At 36.8% G+C, this 16071-nt stretch overlaps 2 protein-coding genes across 4 annotated transcripts; both read right to left on the reverse strand.

The window, feature by feature from the left end:
- Positions 1-658: 658 nt before the first annotated feature.
- LOC133669796 (PWWP domain-containing protein 1-like) lies at positions 659-5799 on the reverse strand. Its single transcript, XM_062090081.1, has 2 exons — positions 4559-5799; positions 659-3388 (listed from the first exon to the last, which is right to left on the reverse strand). Exons 1-2 carry the CDS (start codon positions 5526-5528, stop codon positions 1023-1025), a joined length of 3336 nt encoding a protein of 1111 aa, XP_061946065.1. The 5' UTR covers positions 5529-5799; the 3' UTR covers positions 659-1022.
- A 633-nt stretch (positions 5800-6432) lies between these two features.
- LOC133669797 (acyl-CoA-binding domain-containing protein 4-like) lies at positions 6433-14150 on the reverse strand. 3 transcript variants are annotated; one of them, XM_062090082.1, is made up of 18 exons: positions 13823-14149; positions 13318-13388; positions 12638-12701; positions 12470-12550; positions 11320-11514; positions 11130-11207; positions 10740-10850; positions 10526-10592; positions 10384-10445; positions 10023-10162; positions 9536-9662; positions 9341-9455; positions 8928-9016; positions 8264-8347; positions 7971-8180; positions 7732-7881; positions 7486-7545; positions 6433-6939 (listed from the first exon to the last, which is right to left on the reverse strand). In XM_062090082.1, exons 1-18 carry the CDS (start codon positions 13979-13981, stop codon positions 6754-6756), a joined length of 2049 nt encoding a protein of 682 aa, XP_061946066.1. In that variant the 5' UTR covers positions 13982-14149; the 3' UTR covers positions 6433-6753. The 3 variants fall into 3 exon arrangements, with proteins under 3 accessions (XP_061946066.1, XP_061946067.1, XP_061946070.1); XM_062090083.1 differs by having other exon boundaries at positions 7992-8180; positions 13823-14148; XM_062090086.1 differs by lacking the exon at positions 6433-6939 and adding an exon at positions 6954-7031 and having other exon boundaries at positions 13823-14150.
- Between the last annotated feature and the right edge of the window lie 1921 nt (positions 14151-16071).

Raw genomic sequence — 16071 nt, forward strand, 5'->3', positions numbered from 1 at the left:
AAATACGCGTAGAGGGCGTGTTTGTATTTAAATATATGAAAAGTAAACTTTTTGCCTAGTAAAACTTAATAATTATTGATATTTGCCTTCTCCTTCCCACTGAAGAATAAAATGTCCTCATCTATATTCTTCGAGAAGGGATAGGCTAGGAATGACGTTGACACGTGGAGCCACCCATTTCCTTGAAGCTGCACGTGTAGCATTGCCATCATCAATCACGTCCATTTGCCGGCTTTAAAGGGTCCACAACTGAGGACATAATTGTAAATACAACCAATGCCCATGTCAACGTTACTCTCTTCAAATAAAAGATTCTTGGGAGTTCAGAGTCATTGTGAAAATCTGTGTTTGTGTTTGAGAGGTTAGATTACAAATATTTTTTATTTAAAAATATATTAAAATAATATTTTTTATTTTTTAAAAATTATTTTTAAGTATTAAAATAATTTAAAAATAATAAAAAAAATATTAACTTTAAAAAAAATTCAATTTTGTTTAAAAACACTTTATATATATATATATATATATATATATATATATATAGACGTGATGCCATTGATGGGTCTTCATGAGTTTTGCTAATCCAACAGGAAACTAGTAAAAAATATATGGTATGAGCAAATTTTCTCACCACATGCAGATCAGATCAGGCACAAGATGGAATGGAAATGCCATGAGTAGGTATAACTAATGGAAATGGAGGAAAGAAGAGGATGGTGCTATCTTATGGGTACATTTTTGGAGTAATCCACTCCCATGCTTCATAATTTTACACCAAACTTAGTCATGATGGATTTGCTGGATTGACATTGACGCCCGGCAAGGAAGACCCCGTGTCCTTGTGTTTATATCAGTTGCTGCCTTTTCACGAGAAATATTTTTTGCAGCCATATTGATATTGCCCCAATCGATGCACAGTGCACACCCAAGACCAGCCTTGGAGGAGTTGGCTGGCTTTTTTGTCCCAATTCATGGAGTCCAATCCTTCGATGAGGGTTTTGTGTATTGGCCCATATTGATTGTCAAAGAGGGTGGTAAGGCACATAGCCTAACAAGCCTGACACGGAGGTGACAACATCGTTGCAAGTGGTCAAAAGGCTCAGCATCTGCTGCGAAATATCTATGCTTGGTGTACTGGGTCCGGCACTTGGAGGAGGGGTGTTGAAATTGTGCGAGTTTCTGGGTGCTACTTCGGTATGATGTTGTGAATAATTAAGTGGGGCTTTTGCAAATTGAGTAGGGAGGGGAAGAATAGGCAATGGAGATGGAGGAAAAACCTTTTGAATGTTCTTACTACTAAAACCCATAGCAACAGAAGTAGTAGGTGCATCACCATCAGCAAAACTAGCATTGTTGTTGAAGTTGTTTCTATTACCAACCATCATTTGCTCTCCACTATTAGTTTCCTCCCCACCCAACACGAATTTTACACGATTTCCTCTACTACCATTACCACCAGTTACTGGTGCTGCTTCATCACCGTTTGGTCTCTTCAATATAGATTTCAGCTGTACTGTTGACTGTGAAGGAGGTTGGTGTGCAAATGCTACAGCTTGCCAATCAGCAAGAGGATCCTCAGCCTGTGCTGCATCAACAACAGTGTCATCTCTGCTCTTGTCAGATTCAGGTGCCTCTGAAGCAGGAGCTCCTACTTCCCGAATGTTGTACCTTACATTCACATCGCCAAACAAGGATTTGTTCCCAAGAGCATATTTAAGAGCTGCCTGTGCATCAAGCTTTCGACGAAACACAACACGGCATTGTGATGACTTCCAAAAGACACGGATTGCAGACTGATCTATTGACCCAAATCGAGCAAACCTTGCCTTCAGCTGCGCGGCAGATGGAAGAGATGTCTCAGGAGGGAACCTCAGCACCAACATAGTGGGCTCAATAGCTCTAACTGGAGGCTCCATTTTTTTGAAAGAATCTGGTTTGACTGACTTTCGTGGAGGTTGCGCCACTGGCTGTTTTCCTTCCACCCGATGGGTAGCGGCAGTCTGTTTCCCTTCTGCTCGCTGCCTAGCCACTGTTTCTTTCCCTTCAGCTCCAAGGGTATCCAAAGTTCTCTGAGCCTTCTTCTCTGCAGCCAATGACTTCAACTGAATAATTTTTTTTAGCCTTTTTGCTGCAATTTCTTCCTGGCGATCAGATGGCAAACGCTTCCGTCCAGCCTTTGTTGGATCATTAGGCCTGACAAGGAGTTTTGCTGGTTTTGAAGGTATCAAACCTCTGGTGTCCTCACTGGCAGAATAGTCAGAAGCCCCAATACTGGACAAGGATTTAGTGCCCCGAACTTCAACAGCCTCAGTCTCGGATGGTGGTGACAAAACCAAGCTTTTCTGGAAAACGAGGGACCGGAATCGCAAGAAGAAATGCATTGTAACTGAATGGCTATTTCTTTCTGCAACATGGAAAGGATCGAGAGCTAGAGCAAGGAAATCACTAAGTAGCTGTGGTAGCTCAAACTCAATACCATCTTTCTTTTGACTGTTAAGCTGAGAATCCTCTCCAGGAGAAAAACTGATATGGGTGGATTTTCCTAATGAGATTCTCACTTCCTCACCTTTTCCAGTGGCCAATCGCTTCTTTGGACGATCAGGATTAGTTTCTGCTCGTATCTCTTTCTTCTTTTTCCCCCCCATAATAGACTTCTGCGAACTGGTGTCCCCAACAGGCCGTTTAATGACTTTGACCTTTTTTACTCCACTACCAGTACTTGTTCCAACAGATTGTGTGGCATTAAGTGGTGAAAGAAGTGAACCTGGCTCACCATCCTGAAGTTTACTCAATCCACTGTCTACCTCTGCTCTTGCAGAAAAGCTCAGTTCATTTTGCTGAGAAACTTGATTTGATCCTGATGCTTTTGCACTCTCTTCATATGTACAATCTGACACACCCTTAAGCTGCTCCTTCCCAGGTAAGTCAGACCACGCTGTACTCATCAGACCCACAGCCACATCTGATCCTGGTTCACCTTTTATTTCTTGCATAGCACCCTTCTTATCAAGAGACACATTTGCATCTCCTGGAGCATGATCTAAGACTAACGCTGCTTTGCCAGCTCCATCTTCACTAGAATCCGCATCTTCTTTGCTTATAAGCACAGACTGCTCGTGTTTTGCTGAAATATGGGGGGTTGAAGCTCTTTTCTGCAACACAAAATCACCAGCTTCCACTGCTGATGAACCAGCCTCCACATAAACTGCTAGGGATGAGGAACCTGCTTGCCTTTGGACAATTTCAAAAGCTCTCAGCTCACTTGGTTCATCTCTTCGCTTAAGGAGATAATTGCCTTTTTTTGAATGGTCCTTGACTTTTATAGGTTTTTTTGAGCTCTTCTCGCCACCTGGAGCTTCAGCTATCACCAATGGACCACTCAAAGGAGCTGGGGGAGAGCAACAACCAAATGAGAATAGAAAGAAAACGTGTTCAAACATAGAATAAAAAATAGCCAACAGAAAGGAGAAAAAAATGAAAGGTCTATCCAGGCAAATTTATGAAACACAAACTATTAAAGGAAGAAAGTGCAGGCTCTCGCCTATGATCTGTGATAATAAAAGAACCAAATCTTATACCACATATGCAAGAGATTAGAGGTGCTAAGAATTTTTCGGATGAAAAAGCTCATCATGTTCTATAAAATCTCTGAAATTACAATATATAGAATTACTTGGTGCAATGAATCTTACTCAAAAAATGTGCCAAGTTTCTTACATATATTTCACTTTCAATTAAAGCAGAAAATTTTTAGCTTTCAAAAATTCAGGCTAGAACTCTTAAGACAACATTTATTAGACATGAAATTGGACAAATTCAATTTTGGTGTAGTAATTTATTTGGAAACTGCCCTGTGAATCATATTTCAAATTCAATAACATGCAAATAGATAAAAGGGGCCAATTAGTTCTCAAAGGCAGACAAGGCACAAAGATTAGCGACCTCTATTTGGAAAAAGATTGAGCCAAATAAAAGGATGCTAGCAAACATGCTCTGAGGCGATACTCAGAAATACACGCATGTTAAAATTTTTTAAAAAATACATAAAAGAAATGTGAATGTTTGCTATATTAAGAGTTTCAACAAGGTTGTGCATGCATCCTCAAAACTTCTGGTGATGCATTGACTACCTTACACTTTATTTATCCCTCCAAGTGCATGGCGCAAGCATAAAGCAACTATTCTCAATGAGTTGAAGATTTAACCATTTGATAACCATGTATGCTCTATCTTATATTATAAAACAGAGCAAGACCTTAACTCTTATACCTTCACTATAAATCTCAAGGGACATGCTTGTGTTGCATTAGAGAAGTGAAAGCAGTCAGTGCACAAGTAAAAACATAGCGAGATAATTCAAACTACTTGTCATTATTCAAGAAGCAATGTGAGAAGGCATCTAATAGAAACAAAAAGGAGTACAGGAAGAAGCATGGGCACCCAACATCATGGGGCAGTAGCATCAAGACACTATTTCCAATGCACAAATCAAACCTTTAAGACCTAAGCAAACCGAACATTGCAAACAAGCACAAAACATTTACCAAGAAAACAATACCTCGAGTTGGCTCTTTAGCAAGCTGATTTGGTACCTTAGCGGTATCATTAGAAGGCCGTGAACTCTGAACTGCAAATGCCTGTGCATAGGTCTCATCAAACTCTTCAAAAACAGCATTGCGAAAGGCAAAAGCCCTCGCCTTATTCTTAATAAATTCAAAACTCTCCTGATCACATCCATGAGGCCCGACAGCCAACTGCTTCACAAAAGCAAGAGTCTCCCCCGGCTTAAACCCATCTCTTGCCTTCATAATCTGACTCGCCGAATAAACCCCTCCAGGCTCATAACCCGACACATCCACCACATAATACCCTGGCACATTTGCAGGCCTAAAATTAAACTTATTCCTACACTTACAAGCCAAGCCAAGTGCACTCCTCCTACTCGCCTCATCCGTTGCCTCCTCCACTGCCTTAATGAAAGTCCTGGAATTTGTTTGCTGCGATTTCTCTGCGAAATTCACATCAAACTGAATAAGCTCCGCCGGATCAAACCAACCATAACTACTATCCCCGAAAAAAGCAACCAACACATGACCTTCCCTCCTCGTCCGCCTTACTGACGAGGAAGCAAACGCCTCATTAAATATATGCCCCGGCCACCGCGGATGCGATTTCACTTTCCCCCAAACCATATCACCGACTTCAAAACCATAAATCAACGCCCTAGACGTACCAGTCATTGCTCCATTATCCTCATTAGCAACAAAATCATCAAATTCACTCCATAAAGATCTATAATCTCCTAACGCTAACCTATCTTGCCTCTCTTCATCTTTAACAGCAAAGTCAAAACTTCTTTCACTTCTCACTTCAGAAACCCTAGATTCTTCTTCTTCTGGTTCTTCCTCTTCTTCAATCTTAGAAACCCTAGCATTGTTAGCTTCTTGTTGCTCACTCTCGATTGATGAAACCCTAGGTTCTTCTTCCTCTCCATTCGAATTTTTTGTGTGTAAGTCAGCATATATCATTTGCAAGAGGTGAAATTGAAAGAGTGAACACTGGAAAGATGGGAGTCTTGATTGAAGGCTAAAATAGTTATCCTTTCTATGGAGAGAGATTAGGGGTCTGTTTGGTTCGTGTAAAACTTTGGGTTTTTTTGTAGGAAGGGAGATAAGGGCGTGTTTGGATGGAGAGAAAATATGGAGGGATTTTATAGTAATTAGGGATTTTTATCTGATGGAACTGGGCGGGGCGTGAAGAGCGGGGTTGTGGAAGGTTTTCGATGGTGCCCCTCTAATGTGGAGCCTTTTCTTAAAGTGGATTCTGACCGTTTGATGGAAATCATGATGTTATTCAATATTTGAAGAAATTTTGCCATGTCCCCATCAACGTTTTTTCTTCATTAAAAGTGAATTTTGAGGAAGATATAAAAAATAAGAGAAATGTGTGGCTTGGGAAATCAAGTTGATTTGCTTGTTTGGGAGTGATGAAACTTGTCACGACTTGCAATCAATCTAGTGACTTTTTTATTTGATTTTTGGCATGATTGGATTGGATTTTACTTTAAATTAGATTTAAAAAATTATTTCATTTAAAAACAAAAAAATAAAATAAAATAAACTCTCGCGTTCCATGTGAAATCTTAAAGGATAATTTTCATTAACAAGCTTCACATGAAAGATTAAAGCAAGAGCACAAGAAATGCACCTTCCGAGCATATTCTGTTAGCCCGACGAATTTGATTGGCCTTGAGAAACTCCCGTGCAAATTGCATTCGTCCTCCACTCAGTTTTATTAGCATCAGCCATAATAAAAAAGATTTGGGTAAAATCTGAGGGAGAGGAAGGGGCTATTCTGCACAGCAAAATCCATGTTCAAAATTGTAGCAGCTCACGAAAGCAACAATTTCTGTAGATAATAACGGCTCAAGTATTGAAGCTTAAAATTACTATAACAAAAGAATGTTGGCCAATTTTGTTGGCAAATAATGAATTCTATACTTTCAAGAAGTAACAGTTTTTTTTACTTCCAATACAAACCCTGTAAAAATCTGAAGACATAAAAATATATAATGACCATATGAAACTGCAAACTACTGGGTGTATTCCTTCAAAAACCCGGAAGGGGGTTTCACGGTGACCAACAATAACTCGATATCTTTCTTACCATTGCGAAAAGAAAATATATGATAGGTAGTGGATCAATGAGAAACAAATCTAAGCAATCGCTACTTAACGAGGATTCGACAAAAATTTAGGCATCGTCTCCTTTCTGGCCGCCAGGCGTTCCAGCAAGCCAGCCCCACACACCACCTGATCCCTGCCTATGATTTGCATCTAAGGCCTGTTCAGAGGCAGCCTTCTGCCGTTGCAGGAGTTCAAGTTCTTTTTGCAGAGTCTCCATTGTTTGAAGCTTTTGTCGTAGTTCCGCAACATCAACCTGTTAGCTCAAGGAGTGATTAACTCGCATACAACTATTTGATATGGAGAAAGAACTGGTGCTATTTTGGGAGATTTTGCTCATTACTGTACCTGTACATAGGAGGCGGGTGGAGATTTTCATTTTTTTTCTCTTTCTTTCTTTTTTGCGGAGTGGGGAGAGGTGAGAGTAAAAGAAGCTAGAGGCTTTCAATTAACATAAATCGCCTTACTTCTTGTAGCAACGAGTTAGAATATTTTATCTGGAAATTCTTCATTCTATTTTTTTTTACTTTAGTTGTGACAAACCAAACAGAGTTTCCTTTCCCTGATATGTAGACATAAGATCATATTATCCGTATCTTCATTTCTAGGTTGGGTTATTGAACTAGTGACAATTTATGGCTTTAACCAAAAAAAAACTTCAAAGGAGCCAGCATGCTAATATGAGAAATCAACAGAAAAAGATTGTTCTTCATAGAATTTCCAAGCATCATCAAATAATTGCACCCGCTCAACACCCATGAATGGGAAAAAAGAATATTAAGAGAAAGTAACTAGGAAATACCTCTAGTTTGAAACATCTTGACTGCTCAGCAGCAAGTTGACCACGTACAGATTGGAGCTCCTACGACACCGATAAAACAAAATTAAGGGGAATTTGATGGAAAGAAAGGGCATCTTATGAGCTAAAAGAAATTTGACAAGTGGAAAACTATCATAGGGTATATTTTGAGAAAGCATGCACCTCTTGTACAAGGTACATCAGAAGATGTGCTCAAAAGACAACTAAACCTGTATGTCAAGTGATTACCTTGTAAAGGTCAGTGTTACGAGTCTCGGCATCAGCTAACTCTTGCTTTAAATGGAGAGTCTGCAACTTCTCCTTGCTAAGTGAAGAATCCAGTTCTTCTCTCTCAGCCTTTAAAGTGGCTATAAGACTAGTTCCCTCACCTCTAGATTTCTGCATGGAATTCAAAATCTCAAGGGTGAATCCAAGATGACAATACAGCAAAATAATGTGAATTTATATATATTCTGTCCAGAAGGAACCTGTTTTGAAATTTTCCATACCCAGGACTCTCGGTCAATGTTATCCATAACAATTTCCCTGATTTTGCCTTCTTGCCCCACTTCCAACTCAGAGTCCACATCTCTGGTGGGGTTTGTGACATTATGGACAGCAGAAACACTGTCTGGCACAGGGGTCTCTGTTATTTTCGATTGCAAGGTTGATTTGTGGCTTGGTTTTAGAACATTGACCTGACAACAGAACAAAATCAGAAAGGGGAAAAAGAGCAAAGGAGGGTGAACCTACAAGAAAGTGAGTTAAAATTGGTACTAACTTCATTGCTGTAACGCCCATTATATCCTCCAAAAGATACAAGAACATCTTCACCATTATAAGAGCTCAAGACTAAACTCAAACCCTGCAATAAAAGACAGTCAGACTGATTCTACTATGGATTCCTGCAGAAAAAAACCAGACAGTCAAAGAAAACCACGACTATCTTCAACAGCATGTCACCCTCTCTGTAGTTATGATGGAATTGATAAGACCAATTCTAGGCTGACTATCAATACTTGAGAAAGAAAACAGCATCAAATAATAAAAATTTACAATAATAATAGTAGCATGATAATTTCAAACTCGATTGCAAAGGCAGAAATAAACTCAACAGTTTAGATGCATTTAAACCACATTCCTTCCCAGTTGCCTTAATTACATCACAGCACTGCAATATCTACAGCACTCAGGTACATATTTTTTGATTGGTCATAACAACTGAACTGTTGATAATTTATAAATGCTGCTCCTTGTTAAAACTCTATTCGGATTAAAAAAATTCAGAGCAAAAATGTTAAATTTCAAGATGCCTGGTCAAAATTTTGCACTCCACATCGATTTTGATAGTTGCAATAAAATTTACACAGCTCAAGGAATAGTACAACTTTCCAATAAAATTACGTGCAGCTTAATAAAGTTCACAATTATGTTAAGTATAATACCTCACTGGCAAGAGGAACACGCCCATGAACAGAAGTTACGACAGACCATACAAGTGTAGACATGTTCAGGACTGCAGTTTCAGAGACCCCTACACAAAGTTGACAGAAAGGAATATGTGAGAAGTTTATGAAGCCGGAGAAGAATTTAAATCAAATTAAGAATCCTGCCTAATTTCTTCCAAATAAAACTATTTGACTAATTGAATGCAAAAACTCATTCTAACCGGAACCAATACATCGGTTGGTCACTTATTAGAGTCATTTTTCACTAAAATAAACAAGGAATTTCCAGGCAAAAAAATTTCCCTTTTTTCTTTCTGTTTGCAAGTTTACTTTGTTAGGTTTGATGGAAAATATAAATGGATTTTGTAGGTAATGCTAAATGCATAAGCTCCAAGTTGTAAAATATATACCAGACTTGTTGTCGCCACCACCAACAATAAACCAATTCTCACCAACTGTTACACCTGCATGTCCAGCCCGGGAAGTTGGTATCTCACCCTGTTGTGTGGGTCTAGTCCATTCCATCTAAAAATCCATGTACATGGAAGATATTACTAACAGTCCTATTGTGCAAGAACAAAAAACATTGAGATTAGCTATCTTACAGTTTGCAAATCAAGCACATGCAGATCATTGAAACAAGTAGCATGCGAGCCTCCACCAAAAATAAGAAGGTAACGCTCAGCATGTACTGCAGCAGCGTGATCAGATCTTGGAGAAGGAGGCACACCACTGTAAAATAGTAAAAATAAGTCAATCCTCGACCACAAATGCTCAAATATCAGAATTGGACATGAGCTAGAAACATGAGATATTGTCGTGGTCAGTAATGAAAATCATAAGTGGCTCAAAGTGGCATTGGATCTACGGGTGCTAAAATGGAGAGAATTCAAATTTTTCATATATAGTTCTTGATATCTTTGGAGGTAAGAAACAAATATCAAATTGCTCTAATTCCTGGCAAACTGAGAGATTGTCAATTAACAAACAGCTATTAAATCCTCCATATTCCACAACCATAAAAAATGACCAATAAGATTAACAAAAGATAAACAAAGAGGCTAGCTTCTAAATTGCAAGAATTGATCTTACACGGCATCAATTTCATCCCAGGTCATGGTTTCTAGGTCAAGAATATGCAGATCATTCAAGAGAGATCTCTTTGCATCTTGTCCACCAAAAATCACTAAGCTTGTCCCAACAAGGGTGACTGATTGACCACCACGTGAGACCTGCAATGCATAAAATATATAACAGTTTATACATTGTATAAGTAATCGATATCATTAAAGAGTCAGGATGGAACACCGTTGAGCACAAGCATTCCTTTCTTTGTGCTGGGACTCAGCAGACTCCTGCTTTGAACGTTAAATAATACAGTGATTAAGTGCTTCTGTTTTGTAGGAAATGCAGTAGATGAGAGAGAGAGAGAGAGAGAGAGAAAAGTACATACCGGTGCTTTCCCATAAGTCTTTAAGGTTGACCAAGTACAAGATTGAAGATGAAATACCTTGACTGTAAGAGAAAATAAATCAACTATAAAAGCAATGTGGGTTTAAATCACAAAACCACATTAATGATAGTATATTATATACTCTGGATAGTTTCAGAAGGATCCTTTGTATGTCCAGCAACTGATAGAAGCTTATTCTCCCATGGTATCTGCAGAAACAGAATATACATTGTCCTATTCATCAAAATGTGAGGATATCCAATACCACTGCACACTTGTCTGCAGATAGATCAGCATGGATTTGCAAGAAACTTGCTTTAGAAATTGTATAAAAGGAAATTTGGTTTTATACTAACCAAGGAATGGCCAGCACAGGGAGTTAATTTAGCTGGAGACTGTCCCTCCTGTGACTCATTCTCGGCCTTAAAATTGACCTTTGACCAGGCCCGGCTTCTCAAATCCAGCACCTGCATTGTGCAACGAGTTTTGAGAAAGGATTGTAAAAGGTTACGTTAACATAGCTGATAGCCATTTTCAACGGTTATCAATTAAACGTAAAAGAAAATTACAAATATAGTAGACCATATAAGAGAAAAAATATAGTTTAAAAACACAGGGCCATGAAATTTGATATTTAGAATATTCCAAAAAAAAATTGAATTTCACGTACACAGAAACAATAAATATTTGCGGGATTAGTTCAGTTTCATTTTCCAAACTAACATTCCCATCTATGGTTTGCTTACATGAAGATCATTGAGATAGCGGCCATTGTGATTTCCCCCATATACATACATCTTATCTTGAACAATTGCTGCTCCATGCTGAAAAATAAGAAAGATTTCATTCAGAAAATGATAGGAAAGCAGTGAAAATAAGAATAAACAAAAGAAAAAAAGGAATGAGTGCAATTGAAATTTTAAAAGGTAGTCGTACCTCATATCGGGCTTTTGGGGGTTGGCCAGTTATTGAAGGTGCAATCCATTGATCATAGACAGCAACTGTACTGACATCTTCTGAGACAACATCTTTATCCTGTGTTTCTACAAGAGTCCCATTCTCAGTAGAAATGGTCTTTGTCTCTGGGAAAGAGTTCCCATTCTTGATGATAGGCTCATCTTTTGAGTAATGCTACAGCAAGCAATATTTAGTGAGTACAAGATTTGGGGAGAAGAAATTAATGAGAAAAAAATGCAGAACCAGGGGACAATTATCACATTCAAGGCCATGATGAGCATTGTCTCCTTCAGTTCTTTCTCTCTCCCATTTTGGATTTAAAGTAGAATTGAGGAAAAAGAAAGTTTCCTGAACAAACAAATGCAACTCACTAGAAACTATCACACACATGCACATACAAGCAAGAGATGCATGAACAAGCCTCTGCCTACAAACAAGACATAAGTGTACACTTTCATTGGATCTGTTCAAGTAAAAGTGTACTTAAGTGAGTGCAGAAGTGGAATTAGTTATGCAATTTGAAAGTTGTTGAGTGGAGGTGCTTGTGGTACATGATGAAATTGAGGTAGCGGAGCAGCAGCAATAGATTATGGTGCAGGATGGCTTGGATAGAGGTAGGTGGTGGTACATAATGACAGCAGCTGTAATGATGCTTCAGATGGCTACTTGGTTGTTGCATCAAGATTTTCCTTTCAAAATTCCACTTATTTTATCCTTTGCTTCATTTCTGTTTCCTTAAAGAATCATTGATGACGCATTCAATGGGCACAAATTAATTGCCAAGCAATACTTTTATCATGCTAAACTTGAATTCGGAAACCTTAAATAGATCACCACTAAAGTCCTAAAAGGTGTCCCTCATGTCATGTGACACTGGTATCGTATGTGAATTCCACAGAAATAATTCACATTCTGCAGCAAAGGCCATGCACACACCAAACTAAACAACAGATCCTTTGGGACTATTAACAAAGACATTAGTTCAGATATATACTTTGATATTATGTTAACCAGCAAAAAATATCAATGTCACTAAAAACATATACAAATAATTCATTGTTTGAAGATAAAAGATGCGGCGTGGAAGAAATGAAAATAAACTCCACCCTATAATTCTTAATGGACTCACATTCACTTGTGTGTCTACAACAGACTCTGAGATTTCTGAGATAGAGTTAGATGCTCTATAGTACCAACTTGGATCATCTTCCTGCCCAAGAGAATAAAAAATAATAATAATTAACTCAACTTAAAAATCATTCATGAAACATGAACCTGAAAATCCCATTGCAATTACCTCCAATATTTTCACAAAGAGACGCATTGCTTCTGTAGAGGCCATATTTCCAAGCCCCTGCCAGCTGCACAAAAAAAAAATAGAAGAGCGGTTCCATCCATTCATTTAAGCAGATTTATGATAATAAAAATAGAATACATAACTAGCAACTGAGTAATAAAATGAAGACAATGCACTATCTATATCATCCAACGGCATTGCTTTTGGGACTCTGGAAGCTTCTTGCTTGAAACAAGAAAATGAAAAGAAACCAATCTAGACACATATACAAACATGTATACACAACACAAAACAAAACAATATTGCCCGGCTCTCCATATCACATGTTCGGAACAAGCATATATACTATAGTAGTATCCTACCCCGCAAGGTGGATCAATCATATAGGAGTTCAGGAACTGAACACTATCCTCCTCATTATGCAATAAACCAAAAACGTTCCTCTACATTCCTCCTAAATTCTAAATCTATCCTGATCTCCACCAACACAGTAAGATTCTCCGTGTTACACGTTGCTTTATCCTAACAAGTTTCATTCCCAATTTCTTCACATCATTTGCTCCAAGTTCACAAAACTTCATATTTCATCAATGATGCACCGAGGCTGGATTAAATACATAGACAATCACATGAGAGAAGGATCGAAAAGAAAAGGTAAGGCCGATGATAACCAAACAAACCTTTTCCATTTGCTTTGTTCTACAGCCTTCCAACTGCTAGGTTTCGGCACATTACACGGTCCAACTGTCGCCTGCAATCACATTCCAAAGAAAAATAAATTCACTAACATATTTACACCGTCACGATCCGCTTGACGGTCATAGTCATCATAAGAAAAATTGCAGTACAAAATTAGCATGGCAAAAATACAGTATCTACTTAAATCACCTTCAATATTTCAAACTCACGCTAGATCCACCAAAATTACACACACAAAACGCACTACATCTCCAAAGACAGAAAAATTAGCACTAGAAAACTCATAAATCGCATAGAAACAAGTCACGCACACAAATTATAATGCAAAATTGAGCCTAACAATTAATAAAAATAATGGAAAATGAAATTAAAATTGGCGCCAGAACAATGCAGCCACGAATCAGGGAGAATAATATGGTGAATTCAATTCAATTAGAAAGAAAGGCATTGGATCGGGGAATGGAAATGGAGAATTGGAGAGGGAACCTGCTGGTAGAGAGCGTAGAGGAGCAAAGCGGTGTCGTTTTGGAATTTAGAAGAGACGGTACTGGTGGAATTGTGAGATCCATCAAATCCAGCGTATGCTGCAGCCGCATAGAATCGCTCGGGGTATGCGGGGCCAGAGCTTGCCCTCGCCATCGCCATTTCTTACGATAATTACTCTCTGCGTGTGTGTGTGTTGTTGTAAAATTTGAATTTATTTTGAGTGAGATTGGAAGGGAATGAATGAATGAGAGAAATATTAAGAAAGGAGGAAAAAAAAAATGTTTGGGATCGGTTTTGGAGGGGGAGTGCTTGTAGTGTAATAGGCATGTTTGGTGGGGTTTTGTAATAATGTGGTTTTATTTTTTTATCTTGTTTCGGATTACTTGATGTGCTTTTTTTATTTTTTTAATGTATCGATTATAGTTGTAAAATTCAGCCACACTCTACCTAAGATACAGCTAAATTAGGTTTTTAATCAATCTAAATTCAAAAAAAAATGAAAAAAAAAACTTAATTGACCAGTTAAAAACTCAGATTAATCTATTATTTAGGTTGATTCAGGCTTGACTATGTCAAAATCTAAGTTTTTAATTCGTTGATTTTTTTAAAATATATATTAAAATAATATCATTTTAATTGTTTTTAATTAAATTAAAATGAAAGGCAACCTTTCAAATTATAATCTACACCTTACCCTAGGTTTCACAACTATAGTTTTTAGAGATTGTTTTTCTATTTTTTTTAAGAAAAATACATTTTGCCTTAACCAAATATTCCAGTAACAATCCATATCTACTCATAAAATTTTAATCACTTTCCTTTTATTAAAGTGGATGTAACTTGATAATTTTAAACAAGATTAATATTTATATTATTTAATATATTTAAATAAAAAAAACTCATGTAGAATGTGAATCAACATTAACATTCTTTCATCTAACTCACATGACACCTTATTATATAAATTAAGAAATTCAGATCAGGAATGCGTTTGGGAACGCGGTGCAAATCGCATTCTCAAAAAATTAAATTTTTTTGGTTAAAGTTTAATATAATTTTTATATTTTGAATTGTTTTGATGTGCTGATGTCAAAAATAATTTTTTTAAAAAAATTGAATTTTTTAATCATAAAAAACCATCTCGCATATCTGGTGAATTTATAACTTGGAGCTATGTGGTGAATTCTTTAATCATCTCACATATGAAGTTACTTCAAATTATGCATATACTCTCACATCATTAGCTAGCATAAAGACATATTTTAAAGTAGATTTTCTTAAATCTTGACATCTAAAAAGATTTGAATTTGAATATTCAACTACTCCTAGATTGTCAACATGCGTATAATATAGAATATAATTCTTGATTTCTTATAGATATCTCATAACCTTTTTGGTGACTTTCTAATAATTAATCCTTGAATTAATTTAATATCTATCAAGAATTCATACGGTAAATGTTATGTCAAGCCTATTATAAACCTGAACATGCATCAAACTACCAATTGCAAATGCAAAATGAATGTTTTTCAATTTTTTTTTTTATTTTTAAGATATATTTTGAACATTGACTTAAATTGAATGTCATTCCTCAACATAAGCGTTGCATTTACTTTACATTTATTTGTCTTGAATTTTTTTAAAACTTTTTCAATATAAGCTTTATGAAACAATCCTAATATTTCTTGAGACCTGTCTCTGTAAATCTTTATGTCAATAATACAAAAGGTTTCATTCAAATCCTTTATTTCAAAGTTCTTTGAAATAAATTGCTTAGTGTCATATAGCATATCTCTATCATTAGTTGCAAGTGGGATATCATCAACATAGAAGATTAAGAAAATGATTTGCAAATCGATTTTTTAAAGAGAATTCCAGTGTTATGGATTGTGATGATTGTTGACTTCAATCTTTTCAAGAGAGTAAGAGCGTTCAAATGGCTAGGTTTAGGAAAAAAAAATCGAGCCAATTCAATTTTGTTTTTAAAAAATTAAACTAAATTGATCCGAATAAAAAAAACTAAATCAATCAACTTAGTTTTACACTTGTTAAAATTAAATGAGTTTAATTTGAATTATCATGCCGGTTATTTTTAACAAACTTTGATTTAATGAATCTTTAGTTTATAATAAGTTTTTTTTTTAATTTGGTTTGGTTTGATTTTCTGTTGGGGTTGTAATTTTAGTTTATAAAATATTTAAAAAAATTGAATCATTTTTTTAATTGAAATTATTCAATTAACTAAAAAA

This window comes from Populus nigra, chromosome 12, assembly GCF_951802175.1.
Source record: "Populus nigra chromosome 12, ddPopNigr1.1, whole genome shotgun sequence".
Classification (NCBI taxonomy): Eukaryota; Viridiplantae; Streptophyta; class Magnoliopsida; order Malpighiales; family Salicaceae; genus Populus; species Populus nigra.